Consider the following 25043-nt stretch of genomic DNA (forward strand, 5'->3'; position numbering starts at 1 on the left):
TGTCTTAGTTTGTTTCCTGTTGATGCAATGAGTAGCTTTTTAAAGGGCCTTGACAAAAGCAACTTAAAGGAGAAAGGATTCATTTACCTTGCAATTTCATGTTAGAGTACAGCCCTGTGGGGAGGTCAAGGCAGCAGGGGTCACATCCACTTGCTCCTCCGGTCACATCCACTCGCTCGTGAGCAGAGTAATGAGTGAACACACTCCTGCTAGTGCTCAGCTGGCTTTCCTCACCCTCACACAGCTCAAGAACCCCTGCCTAGGGAGCGGCACCGCCCATCCTGGATGAGCCTTGGCACTTCAACCAAGGACCCCAATAGACTAGCCCACAGACCAGCCTGACCCAGTCTCTTGTAGAGACTCTCCTCCCAGGGGACTCTCGAATGTGTCAAGGTGGCAAGCCTGGCCATCACACCAGGGGATTCCACTGCCAAACGATGAGGGTAGACAACTAGCAGCCCCTGCTACCTACATGGATTTTTAGAATTAACAATATGATTATCAGACTCGTTTCAAAATAGATCTGGGAAAGGGGCATTCCCTTGGTATCCGGACCCAGGGTCAAGACCTTGGTCCATTGGCCATGACCATCTGGACTCATGATGTAACTCAGAAAAAGGAGATGAAGCCAACCCGACTTATATACAATGTGGCCTTGAGGTGGTACCGCATGCTTAGCAGTGGACGTTCTAAAATCAGGGACTGGCGCGGATCCTATCACTTACCAGCCGTGTAACCCTGTGCAGATCAGTGGCCCCTGCCTCACATGGCTACGGTGAGAACTCGTGGAGGAAGGTGCATAAAGTGCTATGCAAGACACTGTCAGGACCTAACACGGCTTCAGAGATGAGGTTTATCCCGGAGACCTCATCTCAGCCGTGAGGACCGTGACAACTGGACAGAGAAGGGACAGGGAACAGAAGAACACTGGCAAACCCTCCCGACGTGGCTCCTGGAAATGACCTAGGATATATATATGGCTCACACACACACACACAGACACACACCATATACACACACCGAATGAATAAAAATGTAATGAAAGTCAGTATCTGAAAATATGATCTATTCACCAGCCTCTGAACTCATTATGCTTTTAACACATAGATGATGCACGCCAACACATAGACGCACGCCCCTCTAGAAAGACGGATGAACCTGATACAAACGACATCCAACTCTAGTCATGGTCCAAGTTCCCCTCTGTGACGCTTAACCCATCAAAGTTTTGTGAAACTGATGTTACCATGTGGGAATAGAAGAACATGACCTGAATAAAAAGGACGATCTCTTTATTTGTTTGTTTGTTTGTTTATATTTATTTTGTGCTCAGCTTTGGCTGCAGAGAAAGATGGGACCCCTGTGTTCAAGTTCCCGAGATGGAGAGTCAAGGGTAAAACCATCAAGGAGGTGGCGGAAGCCTACCAGTCAGTGGGCGCCGAGCTCAACGTGCTCCCCTTCTGCACACAGTTCATTCCCATGGATGTCATTGACAGCCCAAAGCACGGCTCCATCATCTACCACCCTTCCCTCCTACCCAGGCACAGGGGCGCTTCTGCCATCAACTGGTGAGACTTGGAATAGCAGGAATGGTGGCTGTTTCCACAAGCCGTGGACACAGTTTATTTCCTACATAATGCAGACACTGGGTGTGCTTGGGACTGGAGAGGTGGCTTAGTCAGCAAAGCACTGAGTAGACGGAAGTTTCTATCCCACCCATCCCATAGTCATCCAGTCCCAAATAAACACACAGAGGCTTATATCAATTATAAACTATTCAACCTATTGTTCAAGCTTATTACTAACTACTTCTTACTGAACCCGTGTTCAGCTGTGTGACTTGGTACCTTTTCTCAGTGAGGCATTCTCATCTTGCTTCTGCATCTGACTGATGACTGCATCTCTGCCTTTCCTCTTCCCAGGATTCTCCTAGTCTGGTGGCCCTGCCTATACTTCCTGCCTGGCCACTGGCCAATCAGCATCTTGTTACTGACACGAGCAACAAATCTTTATAGTGTCCAAGAGCATTATCCCACAGTGGTACTGTGTGCATGGACGAGGACCTGAGTCTAGAGCCCTCGCGCCCACATAAAGCCAGGAGTGGAGGCTCTATAATCCCAGCTCTCTGGAGTTCACTGACTAGTCAGCCTGGCTGAATCAATGGGCTCAAGGTTCTGGAAGATACCTGGCGTCACTCTCTGGCCTTTGCATGTGTGTGTAATCCATATGCATGCATCTACAGAAACATGTGCATATAGCATGTGTTCCCCCCCCCCCCACACACACACAACTAGAATGCTTTTAGGGTCTTAACAGATTGCATAAATTGTGTGAACTCCTCTGACATCTGGAAACACTACATGATGTGGGACCGGATTTCCCAAGGATGGCCTCTGGCTATTAATTCTGGCTGTAACTAGGTCACTATGCTTCTGCAGTCAGATGAATGAGATCAGTTTGATCATGCTGGCTTATGGCAGGACTTCTATGCACTTTTGACATCAACTTTAATGGTCTTCACAGTGTGTGATACTCTCGGAAATATTTTCCTTTTTATGCAAAGCACATATTTTCCTTTTTATCTCAAGTACATTTAGGAAGATGTGAGTCACTTTAATCTGCCTTCTTTATCATCCATCCCCCTTCCTTTGACTTAAAGTTCCTCAAAGAGACGGTCTGACATCCTCGTGTCTGTGTTGAGCACAGTTCCTGGCACTCCCTAAGGTCCTAACACCATAGCACCATATGCTGAGGCTGAACTGGGTCTCCCCACCAATTCGACCTTCATTCTCCTATCTGCCACCTTCCTGATAAGCCTGGCATCAGAGTATCGAGTATATAAAAACATCTACATGTGGATTAAATGGCTGGAAAAAAAATACTTGTTGTTTAAAAGTTGATGCCAGCAATTCATTTTCTTTTGGTCTTATAAATAATAGTAGTAGATACCTTTGCATTTGAATCTTTTCTTTTTCATTTTGAATTATCTCCACATGCAGAATCATTGGGTCAGAGCATACGAGTATTTTCAAGGCTCCTGGCAGTGTAATGCTAATTCCTCGAGATTTCTTAAAACATTTAGCCTTGCTTACTTGATCACTCAGAGAAATACAAGTGACTCAGGGAGGGGCTGAGGCTGGGGGATGGCTCAGAAGTTAAGATCCCTTGCTGCTGTTATGGATGCACAGAGCTTGGTTCCGGCACCCAGATCAGGTAGCACTCAGCAGCCTGTGGCTTCAATCCCAGGGGATCTGATGTCCTCTCCTGGCCTCTGTGGTCATCTGCACAGACATGGCATGCACTCAGAGACATATGCATAAAAATTAGAATAAATCTAAAAAGATGATTTGGGGCAATGCTGAACAGACATTTTATAACTTCTCTGTATGTGCCTGCATTCTGATATCGGCGTACAGGCATTTTTCCATATATCCCATGTATTGTTTGCATTATAAGCCACTGTAGAGCTAAGTATTTCTCTCAGTCTAGGCTGTATACAGCAGGCAGTATGAACAGCTGATTTTACCAACTGACTTTTACTACAGTTTATGCAGCCAGCCTAGAGCTAATTCTAACCTTAAGTGGCATTTTACTCTACGATGCAGCCTAAATCAACCACCGGTTTTCCTTCGCACGTTGTGCTGGGTGTCCTCTGTTTTAATCTCCACTCTGTTCTAACACATGACCAAGCAGAACGTAAGAAGGACATGCAGGGATGAAAATTACTCAGTCCCAAAGAAGAGGAAAACTGTCAGGGGGTGGCAGTAAGGCTGGATTCGACGCCTTTTAAGAGGCACCACCAGCCATACTGCAATACATAACGTGGATGCATGGACAGCAACCATGGTGGGGGGTCGCCTGCTGTGAGCTCTGTCATCAACTTCTCGGGCCACTCACCCACTACCTGTTTTTTCCATTGCAATTCCCCTTTCCTTTAACGTGATTAATTCTTGACACAAGCAACCACCATTTTAAGTTGAAACCTCTTCTTTCCACAGGACTCTGATCTCGGGAGATAAGCAAGCTGGGTTTTCTGTTTTCTGGGCAGATGATGGTTTAGATACAGGACCTATCCTTCTTCAGAGAGCATGTGACGTCAAACCCAATGACACAGTGGATGCCCTTTATAACCGGTTCCTTTTTCCCGAAGGAATCAAGGCCATGGTCAGTATATTTACACCACCAACACCAACGTAGGAAACCTCTAAGGCTGGAGGGCTGGTTTTCTTTCGTTGAGAGTTTGCTAAGCCAGGCGTGCAGGCACACGCTTGTGACCCTCGGTGGCTCATGCCTCTGTGTCAGTGTGAGCTTGAAACTCACTCTGTGGTGCTGACAAGAAAGAAAGGGGACGGACAGGACGGCAGCCAAACTGTCCCGTCCTTTTGCTAAATACTTGAACCGTCAACCCTGTGGATAATGGCTGACTATAAGGAAGTATAAAGAATCTTTCAATTTTTTTTCCTGTGTAACAGACTTCCTTTAAAGGTATTTATACTTAGTCTACATAACACATGAAATATGACGATTGATTTAATCATTCAGATGTGCTCAGGATGGGGGAGAAAAACTCCAAGCATACATACTTCTCATGAAGTAAAATATTTTGTCCATAAACATATCTAGAGATTCAGCAAGTCATTTCTATGCCATTTGGTTGTCCTCTCCCCCCACCAACCAGAATTTGGTAGAAAAAGCAGCCAGGTTCTATCAAGTCACCATTGATGTGAGGGAAAATTGAGACCCTTTGCTATGTCACTTAATGATCAATTCAGAGGGTCCTTGGTATTACAGAGACCCATCTGCAATTCCTGTCCTACCACTTACACATGATGCTTTGAACTGACAGCCAGCTCCTCAGCCTGTCTGGCCTTGGTTCCTTCCTATGTAGATTGTGGAAAACACTGGCTTAGAGGAGTATTCTTGAAGTTAAATGGCATCATTCGTGTAAAGAACCTAGCACACGGCAGGCACTCAAAACAGATCATGATAATCCAAACAGCACACAGACACACGGGTATGTCCCAGTGAAGTGGAAGGAAAGAGAACGTAGACACACCCCAAAGAAGTGAAGTCATGGGTAGCTAACATCACCATGACAACACAACAGCCCATTTCCTCCCGCCCTCGCCCTCCCGTCTTTCTGGGTTGAACTTGAGGCTTTGCAGATGCTAAGCATGAGCTTTGCCCCTGAGCTTCACCTCCAGCCCCAACAAGAGCCCATGCTTGAGTGCAGGCTTGATCTTGGGAGTGGGCATGCCTAGTGGGCACTACATCCTTCCAGGCATGTCGAACCTTTCGCTGTTGTGAGATGACACTGAGCTCTACACAGTTCACACTCAAAAGATGTGCAGTTGAATTATCAAAAAAGAAAAAAATCAGTCATATAAGGTGGTGCACACCTTTAATACCAGCACCTGGGAGGCAGAGGTAGGAGGCTCTCTGAGATCAAGGCCAGTCTGGTTACAGAGGGGGTTCCAGAACAGCCAGAACCACACAGAAAAACCTTTCTCAAAAACAAACAAACACACACAAAAAACCCAAAACTTTTGGTGCTTTAAGCTAGTTTATGTATGAAGTAGTGTTTGGTGGCATTCATAGCTATCCTTGGCCAAATGTGGCTGGACCTAGAGTTAGTTGTCTGGATTTTGCTGAAACTCCACAGCTTCCTCATCTGCAAACCAGGAATGAGGTACACACCTGTCAGATAACCTGTGAAGTCTCCAGGGGGTAACTTACATAAGTGGCTGGGTGTGCCATGCATGGCAGCTGTCATCACAGCCTGGCTGACTCCTGAGCAGTGCTATGCAGTCAGTCTGTTGGACACAGACTGTTGTGCCTTTGTGGATCACAGGGCTGTAACACCAGCAATGGTTTTGGCTTTAGGTAGAAGCCGTGCAACTCATAGCTGATGGAAAAGCTCCTCGCGTTCCCCAGCCAGAAGAGGGGGCGACATACGAAGGGATTCAGAGGAAGGAAAATGCCAAGGTACCTACATTGATAACGCACAGCCATTTCCTGGCCTCCAAGCCAGCTGGCCCTACGTGTCCCCATGCCCATCCCTGATGGAGAGAAAGGTTAGCTAGCCCTTATAGTCTTTATTTGTGCCCACCTAGATTTCTTGGGACCAGCCTGCTGAAGTTTTGCATAACTGGATTCGAGGTCATGATAAGGTCCCTGGAGCCTGGGCAGAGATAAATGGACAGGTATGCTTTCAAGGAATACCATTTCCCCCATACAAGCTCGCTCTCTCTCTCTCTCTCTCTCTCTCTCTCTCTCTCTCTCTCTCTCTCTCTCTCTCTTTCTCCTGTGTGTGTGTGTGTGTGTGTGTGTGTGTGTGTGTGTGTGTGTGTATATATACTACTGGCATTAAACCCAAGCCTCGCTCTGTGACACTGGGTACACTCTTGAGCCCATCTTTCTAAGTTGCCTGTGCTGGCTTCAAATTTGTGATCCTCCTTTAACTGCAGCTGTGGGAAGGCAGAGGCAGACAGACTTCTGGGAGTTTGAGGCTAGCCTCCACTACATAGCAAGTTCCAGGCCAGCCTGGTCTACACAGTGAGTTCCTGTCTGGAAAGGAAGGAAAGAAGGAATGAAGGAGGGAGGGAAGAAAGAAAGGTTAAATGAGTTAATACATGTCCATTTTTTGATATGCAGGAAATACTCAATACATATTAATCATTACAGCTTAATAAAAAACAGAATTTATAGAATGATACTTTAAAAAGAATCAGTATCCTTTGCTCTTGACCACCATCCCTTTTCTAGTCTTGTTTTCTTGAACTGATCCCCAGAACATCCTGCACGGCTCACCCCTCATCACCCTGCAGTGGAAGAGTCCCCATGTTCCTGGGGACTCCGTTGTAGAGTGACTGCCTAGGATATACGAAGCCCTTGAGTTCAGCCCTGTCTTAGTTAGGGTTCCTATTGCTGTGATAAAACATCGAGCAAAAGGAACCTGGGGAGGAAAGGGTTTATTTCATCTTCTGCCTCCAGGTAACAGTCCATCACTGAGGGAAGCCAGGGCAGGAACCTGGAGGCAGGAACTGAAGCAGAGGCCATGGAGGGGTGCTGCTGACTGGCTTCCTCCTCATGGATTACTCAGCCTGGTTTTTTATACAACCCAGGACCAACTACCCAGGGGTGGCATGGGCCTCCCATGTCAATCATCAATTAAGAAAATTCCCCCATAGCCGGGCGGCGGTGGCGCACGCCTTTAATCCCAGCACTCGGGAGGCAGAGGCAGGCGGATCTCTGAGTTCGAGGCCAGCCTGGTCTACAAGAGCTAGTTCCAGGACAGTCTCCAGAAACTACAGGGAAACCCTGTCTCGAAAAACCAAAAAAAAAAAAAAAAAAAAAAAAGAAAGAAAATTCCCCCATGACCCTGGGAGAGGGTAGAAAGGGAGGGGAGCAGAGAAAAATAAATAGCTCAATAAAAACAATTAAAAAATTAAAAATAAAAAATGCCCCACAGATATTCCTGTAGGCCAATCTGATGCAGACATTTTCTCAATTGAGGTTCCTCTTCTCAGATAACTCTAGATTGTGCCAAGTTAACAAACAAACAAGAAAGAACCAGGACAGTCCCCAGCACTACAGGCCACCCCCCAGGTCACACCGTGCACACACACACACACACACACACACTCTCACACACACACACTCTCACACACACACTCACACACACACACACACACACACCTTTATGGTAAAAAGGCTCCATTTTTTCTCTTTTAATCTCAGTCACTTTGAATGACATACCATATCACCTGGTTGTGCAACTGTTTGAAACTTTTCCTTGTATGTGTATATATGTGCTCCTCTGTGTGTGTGTGTGTGTGTGTGTGCATGTGTGAAGGAGTATAGCGTGTGAGGCCATATATGTGTGAGGACATGCATACATGTGCATAAGTGTGTCTAGAGGCCAGAGATTGGTGTTGATTTGCTCTTCTGCTTTGGTTTTGAGATATTTTTCTCACTGAGCCTGGAACTCACTGATGGGTTAGACGGGCTGGCCACTGTGCCCCTGGGATCCTCCAGTCTCTGTCTCCCCAGCACCGGGATTGCAGGCCAGCGCCACCACACCCCACTTTTTACCTGGGTGTCAAACTCAGGTCCTCAAGCTTATGCAGCAAGCGCTTGTATAAACAGAGACTGCTTTTACGTTTTCCAGCTGCCCAGAACCAAATAATCACCCAGAAACTATATTAATTACAACACTGTTTGGCCAATAGCTTGGGCATATTCCTAGCTAGCTCTTACATCTTAAATTAACCCATTTCTATTATTTTATATTTTACCACAAGCCTCATGGTTTGTTATCCCATTGGTTCTTGGGCAGATACACAGTGTCTCCCTAACTCTGCCTACTCTTTCTTTCTCTTTTTGGATTTCCTGCCTGGCTATATTCTGCCCTGCCATAGGCCAAAGCAGCTTCTTTATTAACCAAGGGTAATAAAACATATTCACAGCATACAGAGGGGAATCCAACATCACACTTGAGCAGCTGAGAATTTCCCCAGCCCCATCTTTAAGACTTTAAAAAAGTCATTTATTCATTTTATGTGTATGTTTGTGCATGCCTGAGTGTGTGTGTGTACCACTTGTGTGTAGCAGCCCTCAGAGCCAGAAGGCATCGGATGCCCTAGAACTGGAGTTACAGCGGTTGTTAAGGGGTCATGTGGGTGCTAAGGACCGAACCTGGGTCCTCTGCAAGAGCGATAGGCACTCTTGACCCCCAAAGCCTCTCTCAGGCATCTCTGAGACTTTGACCACACATTTGCAGAGATACTCGTTTGTCCCCTTTCTACCGATGCTTGGTTCAGTCTCACCAAATAAAAGCACACAACAAAACTGTGTCTCAACATTACTACACAAATTTGAACTTCAGTGTTTGCACACGGGGTGACGATTGCATGTGCGTGCATGCACACACACACACACTCCCCAGGTAGTGGCTTTACCTCCCGAGTTCACAGGGTTTGATGTCTTCCTCAGATGGTGACCTTCTACGGTTCGTCGTTATTGACTAGCTCTGTGCCTGCTGGAGAGCCATTGGACATTAGAGGCTCCAAGAAGCCTGGACTTGTTACCAAAAATGGACTTGTTCTTTTTGGTAACGATGGAAAAGCAGTGAGTAGATAAAGTCACTTTTTCTGTCTTCTTTCTATAACCGCAGCTAGCAGGGGATAGCTCCTCTGGCTTTCACTGGGAGGCAGGAGGATCATGGTGTGTGCCCTGCCTCCTGAGATGAGAGGCATTTGCATGCACAAGGACAAGGTTCGTCAGGAAGACCCCATGGACCCTCAGAGTGAGACCTGGGAACTGAGTCAGAAGAGGGAGATAGGGGCCTCTGCCCTTCCACCTGCTGGCTTGGGAAGGATGGTTTCCCCTGCTGATTCTCAGTTTCCCTATCTCTAAAGCAAGGGGAGATCCATATTTGCCCCCCCCCCACCTTGCCAAAGATTGAGACGATCCAGTGAAACTCAAGTGGCCTCTTCTATTGTCCACTGCTGTCACCTCCCCAGGCCAGCCCCACCCATGTGACTATCTGTGGGCCTTCTGGACAAGTTCCCATTAAAAGTATAAAAGGGTATTTGTAGTTTACAGATCTGTCCCCGCTTAAGCATAAATATCCTTAATTAGCATTAAGGATAAATAAATTGTTAATGTTACAATGTTTTTTTTTTTGTTTTTTTGGTTTTTTTTTTTTTTTTTTTTTTGTTTTTTGAGACAGGGGTTCTCTGTAGCTTTGGAGCCTGTCCTGGAACTAGCTCTTGTAGACCAGGCTGGTCTCGAACTCACAGAGATCCGCCTGCCTCTGCCTCCCGAGTGCTGGGATTAAAGGCCTGTGCCACCACCGCCAGGCCTAATGTTACAATGTTTTAGTGCCAGCTGCTGCTGGGTCTCTTTTATTTGTTCGTTTGGTTTCTGTTTTGTTTTGCTTTTGTCTTTCAAGACAGGGTTTCTTCGTGTGGCCCTGGCTGTCCTAGAACTAGCTCTGTAGACCAGGCTGGCCTCAGATTCACAGAGATCCACCTGCCTCTGCTTCCTGAATGCCGGGTTTAAAGGTGTGCGCCACCACTGGTCACTGGTAGATCTTAAACCCGCTCTGCTATTTACTACCTGGGTGAGACTAAACAATGAATTTCACTAAAGCCTCCACTTCCGCAACAGCAAAGTAGGAACAACAGCACCCGTCTCCGTCAGATCCCAGCACACGCGTCCACAGTGCACCACAGTGACTGCATGCTGGCAGCGGTGGAGTGTCCTCGGGGGAATCTAGAGTCCTTTAGAAGGTTTTGGTCCAGGCATCTGTAACCACAATGCAAGTTATCCATAGGTGCACTGTTCATCCATTCTGAGATGCATCTGACCCTAGAATTGACTCTGTCCCTTTTTTCCTGCCACCATTAAGATGCCATTCTAGTCCTCTTAGACACAGACAGGGCAGTAGTTCAACCATATGTCTGTATTATCCAAACAAGCTGGTCTCCACACCCATTTAACACATTAGATCCTGCCTCCCAACAGCCTCCTCTCAGATGGATCCTCAGCTCGTTCTCCTGCTGTCTTGTAGCTGGTGGTGAGAAATCTGCAGTTTGAGGACGGGAAGATGATCCCTGCCTCCCAGTACTTCTCGTCGGGTGAGACCTCAGCTGTAGAACTCACAGCCGAGGAGATGAAGGTGGCAGAGACCATCAAGGTGAACATGCGTTGTCGATAATCGACTCTTACCTGGGGGAAAAAAGACCTGTTTGTAGCTGGTGTAATTATCCTTAGCGCAGTAGGAGTGTGACTTTTGCTCCTGGGACATGGAGGACAAAGGTAGAAGAACCATTCAGAAACCCAGGCTGGAGGTCATTTGATGCTAACGAGAAGGACAAAACCTCACATATGATTGCATGTTGTTTTTCATGGGAGGGGACTGGTGGGGTGGAATGCTCCCATCCTGTCATGTTTACTGGCCGACTGGGACGAACAATACCTCCATGCTGCATCTTCGTGTAAAGGGCAAAGAGGTCTCTGCCCCGGGATTCCACACGGTCCTTCTTCATGAAAGTGGCCCTTTCTATGCAGGCTATCTGGGCTCGGATTTTAAGCAACGTCCCTGTGATCGAAGACTCCACAGACTTCTTTAAATCTGGAGCCAGCTCAATGGATGTTGCGAGGTAAAGGCACTACCTCTGTGAGTACGCACGCACGCGCAGGCGCGCGCGCGCGTACACACATATCTCCCTGGGAACGTGTCCATCGTACCTCCCTCTTCTTGGTGGTTTTTGCTGTTGTTTCCATGGTCACACACTCACAGGTCTGTGCATTTATTGGTTGCTAACCAGACTGTTTTCACGTTCCTTTAGTGATTTGAATTGTTTGCTATTTTAAAAAATATATTAATTTTTGTTTATGTGTATGTGTGCGCACGCGCGCATGTGTGTGTGTGTGTGTGTGTGTGTGTGTGTGAGAGAGAGAGAGAGAGAGAGAGAGAGAGAGAGAGAGAGAGAGAGAGAGAGTCAGTGTCAATTTGTGCAGGTACCCAGAGAGTCCAGAAGAAGGCATTGGGAGCCCTGAACCAAACCCAGGTCCTCTGCAGGAGGATGTGCCTGTCACTGCTGAGTCTCACTGCAGCCCCGGAACACTAATTCTTACACCTTACCTGCCCGTGTCCCACATGACCGTTTTCCACCCTCTCCGTCCCCCTGACTCCTCTCTCTTATACATGGAAAAACCAAAAATATTCATTTAAATAGCACATGACATCATCAAAGTCAAGAGCTCTGGGCCTATAAATTATGATTTCAGGAGTTCCGAGAAAATTCTAATTAGCTTGGTGAGGATTCCGAGACCATACTGTAGTCATTGTTATCCACAGCTGACACGATGCCCGCAGGAACTGCCCGTTTCCTGTTGGCCTAACTTAATCATCCATTATTAACTCTATGAAAATCATGTATGTATTTGTGTTGGTGCCCCTGGGCAGCCACGCGCCATGTGGAAGTCAGAGAGAACATGTGGGAGTCTGTTCATGCCCTCTACCGTTTGGGGTTTGGGGATCAGACTCTTGGTTTACTGGTAAGAGCCTTTGTCCGCTTTATCTTGCTAGCTCTGTTATTAATAATTTACAAGGTACATCAGCTTCTTCAGAGAATAAATTACTAGAGGAATCTAAGTGGTGGGTGTTCCACACAGGACCTGGTGGACCTTCCCACTTAAGAAAGACTGACGGACAGCAGCAGTTACAAGGAGAAGCGGAAGGGACTGAGAAGGACTTGTGAATGGCACTGGCCTTCTGGGGGTGCTATCTAGTGCCTAAAGACCTTGTGAATGACACTGGCCTTCAGGGGTGCTATCTAGTACTTAAGTTAAACATGTAAGACAAACAAATTACTCTTGTAGATAGACTACAGAAAATATTCTCTATTGCATTCAGGTCTCATGGAGCTTTCCAATTAGAAAGTTGCTTTTTCTCATTTTCTGAGTTCACTTGAAAGCTTCAGACTTCTGTGCTAACTATCCACTGAAGCTAAAACATCTTTCTCTTAACTTCCTAACTTACAGCTGCAGGTAAACTTAAAAGCAACAGAACTGTTCTCCGGACTGATTTGTAATTTTCTCATACCCCATCATATTTTAAATTTATGTTTATCTTATGTCTCTGTGTGTGCGTGTGTGCATGCTTGTCTTACATGCATCACATGCAAGCAGCCCACAGCGGCTGGAAGGGACTGAGTTACAGGTGGTTGTGAGCTGCCCTATGAGGGTGATGGGCACTGCACCCGGGTCCTCTGTGAGGGCAGAAAGTGTGTCTCCAGGATGCCCCCATCTTATCTTCTGTAGCTGCCACGTGGACAATCTTGTATGATGCAAACAGGACTCACTCCCAAATCTCTTGACCAATGCTAGCGGACAGGCTGTGAGACTCTAACGTGAGCTGGTTCTCACTTTAAGGCTGGTGGAAGAGATCAGACAGAAGTGTGGTGGCCTTCAACTGCAGAACGAAGATGTCTACATGGCCACCAAGTTTGAGGATTTCATCCAGAAGGTCGTACGGAAACTGAGAGGAGAGGACGAAGAGGTGGAGCTGGTGGTGGATTACGTAAGTGTCTCGTTGATGCTCAGCTTCAACACTTCCAATCCACTGCTATAGAGAACAGGCATATCTGCATTTATATTGATGGTCACTAAGACTAGTTTTATTGAGATTCTATTCGGGTGTCGTACAATTTACCCCAGTTAAATGTGCCATTCAGTGATTTTTAGAACATCCACACATTTTGCAATCGTCATCAACACTACTATCTTATTTTTAAAAAATATTTATTTATTTATTATGTATACAATATTCCGTCTGTGTGTATGTCTGCAGGCCAGAAGAGGGCACCAGAACTCATTACAGATGGTTGTGAGCCACCATGTGGTTGCTGGGAATTGAACTCAGGCCCTCTGGAAGAGCAGGAAATGCTCTTAACCACTAAGCCATCTCTCCAGCCCGTATCTTATTTTAGAGTATTTTTATCACTCCACAAGGAAAGACTGGACCCACTGGTGGACCATCTTACGCTTCTCTGCTCACCTGCTCTGTATCCAGGCCCTCAGAAACCACAGTCTCGTCTCTGGGTCTATGGATTTGCCATAATGTCAATATTTTATATAAGCAGATGTGGGCAGCATGGGGCCCTTTGTATCGGATCTCTTTCACCTGACACCCGCTCAAGGTGCACCCTGCGGCAGTTATCAGCACTTCACCTCTCCTTCTGGGCAATACCACCCCACTGTGTGCAGGCACACTGTACTCTGTCTTTAATCTTTTGAGGAATCCCGCCATCAGTGTAATGGAGAGATCTCACTTCTCCGCGCCCTTTCTCAAGCTCCATCGCTTGCCTCTCTCTCTTTGCTTTCTCGGCAGGTGTGTGAAAAGCACCTGATATGGTCTGGATTTTACACTCACTAATGGAAAATGACATTAAGCATCTTTTCAAGTGTTTGCTGTGCACTTGTTTATTTTTCTTTGTGAAAATGCTTATTCAAATCCTTTGTCCATTTAAAAAATTGGTTATCTTGATTTTTTTTTTTAGAGTCAAAGTCCTCTGTCAATTCTGGACACTCAATTCTTATCAGATATGAATTTGTGAATATTTTCTTTTGACCTATGAATGAGTTCTCTCTCTGTGTGTGTGTGTGTGTGTGTGTGTGCGCACACGTGCCCCTGTGCATGCTGTTTTGTTTTTTCCCTTTCTTGTAACAACATCCTTTGACACATAACAAAGTTTTTTTCCAAGACACAGGATCTCACTATGTAGCTCTGGCTGTCCTAGAACTCACTCTGTAGACCAGGCTAGCCTCAAAATCAGAGAGATCCATCTGCTTCTGCTTCCTAAGAGGCACTAAGCTCAGCTCAGATTTTTGTTTTTGTGAAACTCTTTGTCACTGTGCTTTCTATCTGTCTAGTCTGGTGTCTATTCCTCGTCTGCTGTCTTCCTTGATGTGTGAGCCTTTACCGTCCTGCTCTGTTTGTCTTACTACTCTTTCAGTTATTTTCTTTCAATAAGCATTTTTTGCTTAAGGCAATCTAGTTCGCATTAATACCAACTTAATACCAGTAGTACAGGAAAACCCCACTGCCACACAGCTCTGTTATATACGCCTCAAATTGGGCTATTATTTTTCTCATGAATTCTTTCTGGATTTGCTATAAACTCCACCACAGGTTTTCAATTATTGCTTCATATAACTGTCTTGTTTTGCTTCTGTTTTTAATTATGTGTATGCATGTGTATCTATCTGGCTTTTTTTTTGGTGTGTGTGGTGTGTGTGTGTGTGTGTGTGTGTGTGTGTGTGTGTGTGTGTGTACATGAATGTACGTATCCATGGAGGCCACAAGAATGCGTCAGATCCTGCTGGAGCTAAAGTTACAGGCAGCTGAGCTGCCTCATGTGGTTGCCAGGAATCGAACACGGTTCTCTGCAAGAGTACCAAGTGCTCTTAACTACTGCACCATCTCCTCACAGGCTGATAGCAACTGTTTTTATAACTCAGGTTCTGAGCTTGACAGAAGCAGAGTGGTTTCAGTCTCTGCTCACCACCTGGCAGCAGAGAGAACCATGCGGTAGCTCATGTGTAACAGAGAGAGCATAGGGAAGGGATCTGGAGATGGTCCCGGATGAGAGAAAACTTTTCCAAGGAAGGAAGTGGTGCATCAGGGGCGCGGCTGAGTCTGCTGCTAGATGGCGCTGTCCGTGGGTGTTTGAGGAATTTCTCCTTTCTGTAATGAAGAACATCTGAGCTAAGCCCAGGGCGGAACTGCCACCTGAGCGCATCTCACCATGCCTGTCCCCGTCCCGGGACATCCCTGTGACTTGGCCTTCCACATCAGTGAATGTTTCTTTCTCTCTCCTTCTCCCTTCCCTCCCTCCCTCCCTCCCTCCCTCCCTCCCTCCCTCCCTCCCTCCCTCCCTCCTTCCCTCCCTCTCCCTCCCTTCCTCCCCCCCTCTTTCTCTCCCTCCCCCTCTCATTTTATGGGTTTTAAACTTTCTTTTTAAACTTGTTTATGTGTATGTGTGTTCTGCCTGCATGTATGCCTGTGGACCATGTGTACACTTGACCCCCTTAGAGATGGCGAGAGGGAACCAGATGCCCTGGAACTTGCGTTACAGAAAGTTTGTGAGCTATGCAGGTGCTGGGAACCCAGCCTGGGTCCTCTGCAAGCACACGTGCTCTTAACCACCGTGCAGTCTCTCCTGCCCTGCACATGCTTCTCCGTCGCCGTCTGCTGTCAAGCTGATAAGCACAGAATCACGTTCCTTTTTTTTTTTTTTTTTTTTTTTTTTTTTGGTTTTTCGAGACAGAGTTTCTCTGAGGCTTTGGAGCCTGTCCTGGAGCTAGCTCTTGTAGACCAGGCTGGCCTCGAACTCAGAGATCCACCTGCCTCTGCCTCCCGAGTGCTGGGATTAAAGGCGTGCGCCACCACCGCCCGGCTAATCACGTTCCTTTTATTCTCAGGTCTCCAAGGAGGTCAATGAAATGACCGTGAACATACCGTACCAGTGTTTCATAAATGGGCAGTTTGTGGACGCCGAGGACGGGGAGACTTACGACACTGTGAACCCCACAGATGGATCTGTGAGTAACGACAGCCGCAGGGACCACCAGCCATGAGCTTTGGGCTCGCAAGGCTGGTCACCAGGCAGGCTGAGGTCACTTGACTCTCTGCCTCAAGCTCCCCGAATACATTTCGAGCATTTCTTACCCCTTCAGCTCTGACACTGGCTACTGTGACCCACAGTAACCTCGTTTTAAGGAGACTGAGTATTTGTGATGAATTTAGACTGTTGTGCCTGCACACAGCAGATCTCTCTGCACAGAGATCCGCGAGGGAGGGGGATACTTCAGACTCTGAGAACTCAGGGCAAGCAATCCCACTTCTCTGAGGAAGAACTGCACAGCTGTCCTGAATGGGTTCTTCCGGAATAAGATGAGGCATAGGATGGACCATGATCAGGTTCAGTTTCCCCGTTCTAACTTTGCCCTTTTCTTTGCCCCACGTGGACTGGTTTTCTGTCATGGGTTTTCCCCCACCCCACTGTGTGATAGGTCACACTCTACTTTTCCTAGTAACAGAATATTAATTCCAAGAGCCACACCAATAGATCCCTTAGGAGAGCTATTTTTCGCTTGCCTTGAAATAGACGATATGCAGAGTGTCCTACGCCTCTTTAGCGGATGTGGACAAAGCAGTGGCTGCAGCCAAGGACGCCTTTGAAAATGGTGAATGGGGAAGGATGAACGCCAGAGAAAGAGGAAGGCTGATGTACAGGTACTCTTTCTAGAAAAACAACTGTGTTATCTCTGGGTACTGGTTGACATTGTTAAGACTTTAAAAATTACCACAAAACATTCTATGTTGAACGCACCTGCGGAAGACATATTGTGTCTCTTGTTACTTGAGTCATATAAAATGCCACACAGTTTCTGACGTTTGGATTACTGCTCGTATCAGTCAGAGGTCATCAAGGACTGAGTAAGATGTGGAGAACATCATGGAACCCCCACAAAGACTAGGGAAAGACAGGGCTGGTGGCAGAGAAAGTTGGTGCTTCCCACAGGTCTGAAGAGATGGAGGAGGAGGTGGTGGCTAGAACCTGGCAAGGTCTATAGTTGCAGAATAGGGCTCTAGTACCTTCTGTAGCTGCAGAAGCGTACTATAGAGTCTCTGTAGCTGCATACCCTTCACCAACTTCACAAATGTCCTGAGGTGTCTCAGTCACCAGGTAATAAATAGGATACATAGGTCATTCTCCAAGGTCATGGACCAGAGTAGAGAAAATGGACAGAACTGCACATGGGGACATGCTATACCTTGCTTTCTAAGACAAAGAAGTAAGGAGGATAGCCGGGCAGTGGTGACGCACGCCTTTAATCCCAGCACAAGCAGAGGAAGGTGGATCTCTGTGAGTTCAAGGACAGCCTGGTCTAGAAGAGCTAGTTCCAGGACAGCTAGGACTGTTACACAAAGAAACGCTGTCTCAAAAAAAAAGGAAGAAGGAAAAATGCCAACATTCTGAAAGAATATCACAAACGAGCGAGTATTCTAGAAGTAGTTCCAATAATTTATCCTGCGTTCTGCTTACACACAGCTAAAAGTTTGGCCTGAATTGGCAAACCTCTAGATCTGGATTCAGACTCCTGATTGTCCAGAACTACCGCAGGGAGGGAAGGATGGAGGGAGGGGAAGAACAGGGGAACTGGGGTGGGGTTTGAGTACAAACGGCTCTTTTGACTATTTCCAACAATCCCACAGACCCCACTCACGTTCCTAAGGAAACTGGCAGCTTGAAGAATCTGCTGTGGGGTTTGGGATCCACTCCACATGCCTGCTTTGTCCTCTGCAGTTAGTTTTGAAAACATTTCTGTACCAACCAGAAAGCCACAGTGTTCACGGTCCTTAGCGGGGTGCAGCTTGTGCTCTGACCCCTTCCTGTGTGGTAATGAACTACTTGCTTGCTTCTGGCTCCTTTGACCCACCACCTCCCGTCTGTGGCCACTGTGGCTCAACCACCACACCACTGCTTATGCGCCTAGGAGGCCCAGAGCACATGCTGAGGACACGGTTGGCTTCTCCGTGCAGCTCAGTGGTAAAGCACTCACCTAGCACGTGAGGTACAGGATCTGATCCATAGCACTGCAGTATCTGTATTAATAACCTGCTGAAATACACTATTTATACAATGCTTTATTTAATTGCTGCCTTCCTAGACTATGCTCTCCATAGAGGGAGGTGTGTTGCTATGGATCAGTCTCTGGAATCTCAGTGCTAGCATGTACAACTAGAGCTAGCATGTACAACTAGAGCTAGCATGTACAACTAGTGTTAGCATGTACAACTAGACTAGAATGTACAACTAGTGCCAGCATGTACAACTAGAGCTAGCATGTACAACTAGAGCTAGCATATACAACTAGAGCTAGCATGTACAACTAGCGTTAGCATGTACAACTAGTGCTATCATGTACAACTAGTGCCAGCATGTACAACTAGAGCTAGCATGTACAACTAGAGCTAGCATGTACAACTAGAGCTAGCATATACAACTAGAGCTAGCATGTACAACTAGCGCTAGCATGTACAACTAGCGCTAGCATGTACAACTAGAGCTAGCATGTACAACTAGACTAGAATGTACAACTAGTGCCAGCATGTACAACTAGAGCTAGCATGTACAACTAGAGCTAGCATGTACAACTAGTGCTAGCATGTACAACTAGCGCTAGCATGTACAACTAGAGTAGCATGTACAACTAGAGCTAGCATGTACAACTAGAGTAACATGTACAACTAGAGCTAGCATGTACAACTAGTGCCAGCATGTACAACTAGTGTTATCATGTACAACTAGCACTAGCATGTACAACTACTGTCAGTATATACAAATAATGCTAGCATGTACAACTAGCGCTAGCATGTACAACAATGCTAGCATGTACAACTAGATCTAGCATGTACAACTAGCACTAGCACGTACAAGTAGTCCTAGCATGTACAACTAGAGTTAGCATGTACAACTAGAGCTAGCATGTACAACTAGTGCTAGCATGTAAACTAGTAGAGGCTCCATCAGTAAGTACTGAGTGGATTCCTCCCACTGTGCACACAGACTCGCTGATCTGCTGGAAGAAAATCAAGAGGAGCTGGCAACCATAGAAGCACTGGATTCCGGGGCCGTCTACACCCTGGCTTTGAAGACTCACATCGGAATGTCTGTGCAGACATTCAGATACTTCGCAGGCTGGTGTGACAAAATTCAGGTAGGCACACACGCTCCTCGTCCATAGAGGGAGGTGGCCTCAAGAGCGCTGGTTTGTGGCAGGTTTGGCCTCCGGCTCTGTGGCAGCACTTTATTTCCCGACCTCTGGGGAGGAGCAGTGTTGGATCCCCGTGCTGCAGAAAAGCAGGCACACCCACGTATTTTTATTTCTTGATCTGTGTGTGTGCATGTGTTCATGTGTGCAGCGTGCATGCATACGTGTGTGTATGTGTGTGCGTGTTTGAACCTGGAGCTTGTGGATTCGGTAAGACTGTCTGGCCAGAGATCTCCAGAAGTCTGCCTGTCCTGCCTCTCCAGTTCTGGGATTATAGACATGTGCCATTTCATCCTGTTTTATAAGTAGGTGCTGGGGATCTGAACTCAGGTCATCAAGCTGACAGCATGCACTTTACTGAGCCGGTCATCTCCCCAGTCCTATAAGAGTTCATTTGAGAAAGAAACAGCAATTCATTCTAATACAGGAATTTATTTATTCTAACACATTGAGCAGAAGAGAGCAAAAAAGGCATATTATCTGCCATTAAGGTTAGTAATTTAAGTTAGTAAAATATCAACCTCCATTTCCTTTAGGGCTCTACAATCCCAATCAACCAGGCCCGTCCAAATCACAACCTAACCTTCACCAAGAAGGAGCCACTTGGGTAAGAGAAGAGAACCTCTGGGTGATGTGGACTCTGTGTCCGCGTGAGGGGAATAAGGGCGTGGGCCATCTGAGCCTGGGGTGGCGTGGACACTGTACCAGAGTGAGGGGACTAAGGGCGTGGGCCTTCTGAGCCTGGGGTGGCATGGACGCTGTGTCCGCGTGAGGGCACTGAGGGCGTGGGCCATCGAGCCTCTGGGTGGCGTGGACGCTGTGCCAGCGTGAGGGCACTGAGGGCGTGGGCCATCGAGCCTCTGGGTGGCTGTGGAAGCTGTGCCAGCGTAAGGGGACTAAGGGCATGGGCCTTCGAGCCTCTGAGTGGCGTGGACGCTGTGCCAGCATAAGGGCACTGAGGGCGTGGGCCATCTCCCCACAGCGCCTGCGCCATCATCATCCCCTGGAACTACCCACTGATGATGCTGGCCTGGAAGAGCGCAGCATGCCTGGCGGCCGGCAACACCCTGGTCCTCAAGCCGGCACAGGTGAGCCTCGCCAGCGGCAGAGGGCTCCCCTTGCCTGTAAACTTAACACAGACACACATCTGTGAACAGCACACCCCCAAGCTTCTCACGGTTCACAGACAATGCTTCATATGTTATTTGTAAATTCTCATTTTTAAGAAAAATGCAGGTTGAGGAGAAACGTGTGTGTGGGCACAGAGCTCAGGGGACGACCCCAAGGAATTTGGTCTCTCCCTGTGGGATCTGGGAATCGAACTCGGGGTTTGGTGCCAAGGGCTTTATCTATGCACCATCTTGCTGACCCTATTCACATTTAATTACCAAAAATTTTGCAAAGGGATGGAAGATGGGGGAAAATACATGAAATAACGTAGTAATTGGGCAATTTTGTAAGGTCCAGGGGTGTACACCCTTTGACTCTGTGACGTAACTCGGTCATATTAGGCCACATGCACAGTCATCCTGGGAGACAAATGATGGAAGGGCCACAGATTGAACATGCCTGAAAGCATATACACGTGTGGACAACAAGGGAATGCTTAAGAACACGCATCAGGCACTTCTCCGAGACACCTACCGATGCTGCAGTAGTTTCTGTATGTTTTAAGAACACCTCATGTGGCCCACGCTCATCTTGAACTTCCCTGAAGCTGAAGCTGGCCTGAAACCTGAAACATCTGGTCCTCCTGCCTCCACCACCCCCAGGGCTATGATCACAGGCAGAGACCATATCCAGTTTCGGGAGTGGGTATAAGTGTTATTCTACCCATGGTGCCTTCATTCCAGGGCATAATAACACACCGTGGATCGGTCCCCTCTTCAACAACAGCGCTGTGATAGACTAAACAACAGGCTGGCACAGTAGGCTTCTTGGCACTGCAGTGTCTGCTGCCGGCTTCTCAGAGTCTCTCCAGGCTGCCCTGTCTAAGCCTCTCTGTGTAGCTAAGGCAGCTGTCACTGGAAGGGGGAGCGGGTGCTCTTTCTCCACGTGGGCTGCAGTACTGGTCGTGCAGGTTTCACGCCAGGTCTTTCGGGTACTTGCCCATTTTGTGATGGTCACTTGATTTAAAATAATAATATGATCTGTGATTCCATGTAGTGAGGCCTGTCGACTGCACACAGGGCAGCTTTCAGGGCAGAGGAACAACTGAGTGGGACAGTGGCACAGACACACACCGCTCATGAGGGGACTACGGTGATCTCCCTTTCCTCCCCTGCCCCCCCACAGGGACAGACAGACAGACGGAGGGAGGGCTCGCTCCCCTTGATCCTGCAAGTGCCTCATTCACAGGATATTGACTCCCTCTGTGACCCCCCCACCCCACCTCCATGCACACTGAACACTACTGTTCAGTCCTGAACGTGAGTCACAGGTGGTTTACTGTGTATCTGTCGGTGGAAACTGAAGCTCAGATATTCAGATATTCATACCTCCCTGGATCTTCTCCTGCCTACCCCACTGTTAGAGATCAAACGAGAAAAGAAGCACTCATCTAGATAGCGTTAGCGTGGAGAAAAACAAAAGGATAGAGAGAACGAGAAAGAAATGCACTGAAGACTTCGTATTTGAGTGGCCAGGGTGAACGAGGAATTCTCTGGACTACTTTGGCAACTTTGCCATAAGTCTGAAATTATCTTCAAATTAAACAAATAACAATAGAGCAATGTAAGATACAAAGAGAATGAGCTCCCAGGAGCAGGGAAATGGCTCACTGGGCGGGAGGACAAGCTTTGCCAGCATGGACACCTGAGTCTGGATTCTCAGAAGCTGTGCAGTGAGCTGGACACAGAAGGATGTGCCTGTAGCCCGAGCAGCGGTGGGGAACAGGTGGATGCAGACAGATTGATTATAACCAGCTTGGCTGAAATGCCATGCTTCTGATTCAGTGACAGGCCGCGTCTCAAGACAATAGGGTGGACGGCAGCAACATCCGGCCCTGGTTTCCCTACGTGTGCACACCCACACTCTTGTGCACGTACCTCAAGTGTGCACCACACCCACAAACGAGGGAATCAGGGCCCTGGTAAGGACAGCACAGGTCTGAGGAAGGCAACAGTCGACTGTCTTCACTTCCAGGTCACGCCCTTGACGGCCCTGAAGTTTGCAGAGCTGACTGTGAAAGCTGGCTTTCCAAAGGGGGTAATCAACATCGTTCCAGGTTCAGGTAAGCCTGCAGGGGACCAATCGGTAGCTCATGAAGCTGAATGCTGTTTCCCACTGCAGTCTTGGCCCGAATGAAACCATGTTACAACTGAATACAGTTCACGAAGTGTAATATATTTACGGTGTAATAGAAATATAGAGTGGGAATCTACTGTGTGGAGTGTGGGGAGGGATAGCATTGTAAAACCGCCCTAAGGTGGGCCATATTGACTTTAATAAGCACTTTGGAAAGTAACAATTGAGGCTTCTCCATCAATAGGGGTGGGCACAGCTGCATGGAGGATCTTGTTTAAATCCATTTGTAATTAACACAGAAAATGTAACTGCGGGTTCGAATCTAAGCTTAGAAACCTACTCCAGCAAATGCAAACCCACCCTCCCTGCAAGATCTGAGTCGTGTCTTCGCCTTAATTAATTCTGCAGGGGGCGTCGCAGGACAGCGGCTGTCTCAGCACCCTGACATCCGCAAGCTCGGCTTCACCGGCTCCACGTCTGTGGGCAAACAGATCATGAGCAGGTACTGGCTTGCTGTGGGAAGCCCGCTCGATCAGGCTTCTACCTGACCTTCAACAGAGTGTGTGGGAACGAAGATAAGGCTGGGGATAGGGCTCAGCTGGCAGACTGCTTCCCCAGGTTGCACAACGCCCTGGGTTTCATTCCTATGGCTGCAGAGAGCACATGGGATGGTTCATCCTGCAATGCCAGCACTCTGGAGGTGTAGGCAGGGGGGTCAGACGGGAAAGGTTAGCTGGAGTATGTGAGATGCTGTCTCAGGAAACAAAGTAAGCAACAACAACAAAACTAGAATTAGAGAAACCGTAACCAACGGAGAATCTGCCTTTATCACTGACAAATACTGAAATACACAAATGTAAGAAAAAGCTCTCCACAGTTGAAACCAGGGCCATGGGCTGGAGACAGAGCTGCATGGTCAACGCCTTGCCTAGAGAATCCAAACAAACACAGACAACATGAGCTAGAAGATGGGGCAGGTCGCTGACCCCAAACAAATTTCATTTCAAATGAAAACGATAAGAACAGCAGCCACGAGACACGGGAGATGGGTGATGGGTTGTCTCCATCACCACTCAAAGGGCAAACCAACAAAAACGTACGTAGTAAGGCGTGAAGAACTAAGTGTACCTCTAACCACCGCTGTCCCACCTGTGATAGTCTCGCAGGCTGTCTAGGAGCTGGATTTGCCTGCAGACCTTGATATAACGAAATCCTCACAGGTGAATTTCCCTCTGGGAATCTCCATTATTTGAACACTGGATTTTTCAAACATTACAGAACACCTCTGAAGTATACAAATCATGGGGAAAAAAAAAAAAAAACACGTGAACCTCCCACATTTACCGCCCAGCTGCCACATCGGGTTTCTTTTCTCTTCCCCTCTCCTCTCTGAGACGCGGTTTCTCTGTGTAGCGGGGCTGGCCTTGCACATGCCATCCTCCAGCCTCCACGCTCTGAATGCTGGAGCTACAGGCATGCACTGCCACACCCTCATAAACAAGGTTCTTAATGTTTCTGAAGCTCAATTGTGTTTTGCATGTTGAATAGGAACATAGAAGAGAGAGACAGATGGACGGACGGACAGAATAACTGCTTGTTCCTATTTGTTCTCCTCTAGCTGTGCTGTGAGCAACCTGAAGAAAGTCTCCCTGGAGCTTGGCGGCAAATCCCCACTTATAATATTCAATGACTGTGAACTTGACAAGGCTGTGAGGATGGTAAGGGGGCCCAAACCAGGCAGAAGGCGCCTAGATCTACAACACGCTTCCTCTCCTTTATGGGAGGCCTTCAGATGGGATCTAGTTGAGCTGGTCAGAAGCAAATGTCGTTTTTTGTTTATCCTAAGGATGCTTAATTGCTTTAAATGGCTTTTTATAATATCTCCCTCCTGTCTGCTAGCACCTTACCTCCTTCATCCCTTTTCTGTCCTAGACACCAGGCTCTGGCTAAACTGTTTAAACAAACCCAGCAAAGGATTTGCCTCCATACCTGACACCTAAGTTCCATCCGCAGAATCACACGGTGGAAGAAAAAAACCACCTCCTGCAAGTTGTCCTGTGACCTCCACACACAAATTAGAGCATTTATGCACCTGCCTCCAAAAATTAACGTGTAAAATATTTCTAAAATAAAGAGAAAAGTAGTTAGCAGGGCTTACCTTTGCCTGCAATGGAACTCAGGGTTTGAGTCCCAGCATGGCATAAACTGGGCATGGCGGCACTCGTCTATAAACCCTGCACAGAGCTGGGCGGTGGTGGCGCACGCCTTTAATCCCAGCACTCGGGAGGCAGAGGCAGGCAGATCTCTGTGAGTTCGAGGCCAGCCTGGTCTACAAGAGCTAGTTCCAGGACAGGCTCCAAAGCCACAGAGAAACCCTGTCTCGAAAAACCAAAAAAAAAAAAAACAAAAACAAAAACAAAAACAAAAACCCTGCACAGGGTTGT

The 25043-nt window shown here is 47.4% G+C and overlaps 1 protein-coding gene across 1 annotated transcript in view; it reads left to right on the forward strand.

The window, feature by feature from the left end:
- Aldh1l2 (aldehyde dehydrogenase 1 family member L2) overlaps window positions 1–25043 on the forward strand; it is a 42275-nt gene that overhangs the window by 8797 nt on the left and 8435 nt on the right. The window contains exons 3-18 of the mRNA XM_038314919.1: window positions 1334–1568; window positions 3999–4164; window positions 5884–5985; window positions 6114–6203; window positions 8995–9129; window positions 10577–10702; window positions 11077–11168; window positions 12946–13093; window positions 15997–16116; window positions 16683–16810; window positions 19149–19299; window positions 19890–19960; window positions 20336–20441; window positions 22498–22585; window positions 23008–23101; window positions 24218–24317. Coding sequence (XP_038170847.1) covers window positions 1334–1568; window positions 3999–4164; window positions 5884–5985; window positions 6114–6203; window positions 8995–9129; window positions 10577–10702; window positions 11077–11168; window positions 12946–13093; window positions 15997–16116; window positions 16683–16810; window positions 19149–19299; window positions 19890–19960; window positions 20336–20441; window positions 22498–22585; window positions 23008–23101; window positions 24218–24317 — 1952 coding nt within the window. The remainder of the gene's footprint in view (window positions 1–1333; window positions 1569–3998; window positions 4165–5883; window positions 5986–6113; window positions 6204–8994; window positions 9130–10576; window positions 10703–11076; window positions 11169–12945; window positions 13094–15996; window positions 16117–16682; window positions 16811–19148; window positions 19300–19889; window positions 19961–20335; window positions 20442–22497; window positions 22586–23007; window positions 23102–24217; window positions 24318–25043) is intronic.

The sequence above is a fragment of the Arvicola amphibius genome, chromosome 17 (genome assembly GCF_903992535.2).
Source record: "Arvicola amphibius chromosome 17, mArvAmp1.2, whole genome shotgun sequence".
Classification (NCBI taxonomy): Eukaryota; Metazoa; Chordata; class Mammalia; order Rodentia; family Cricetidae; genus Arvicola; species Arvicola amphibius.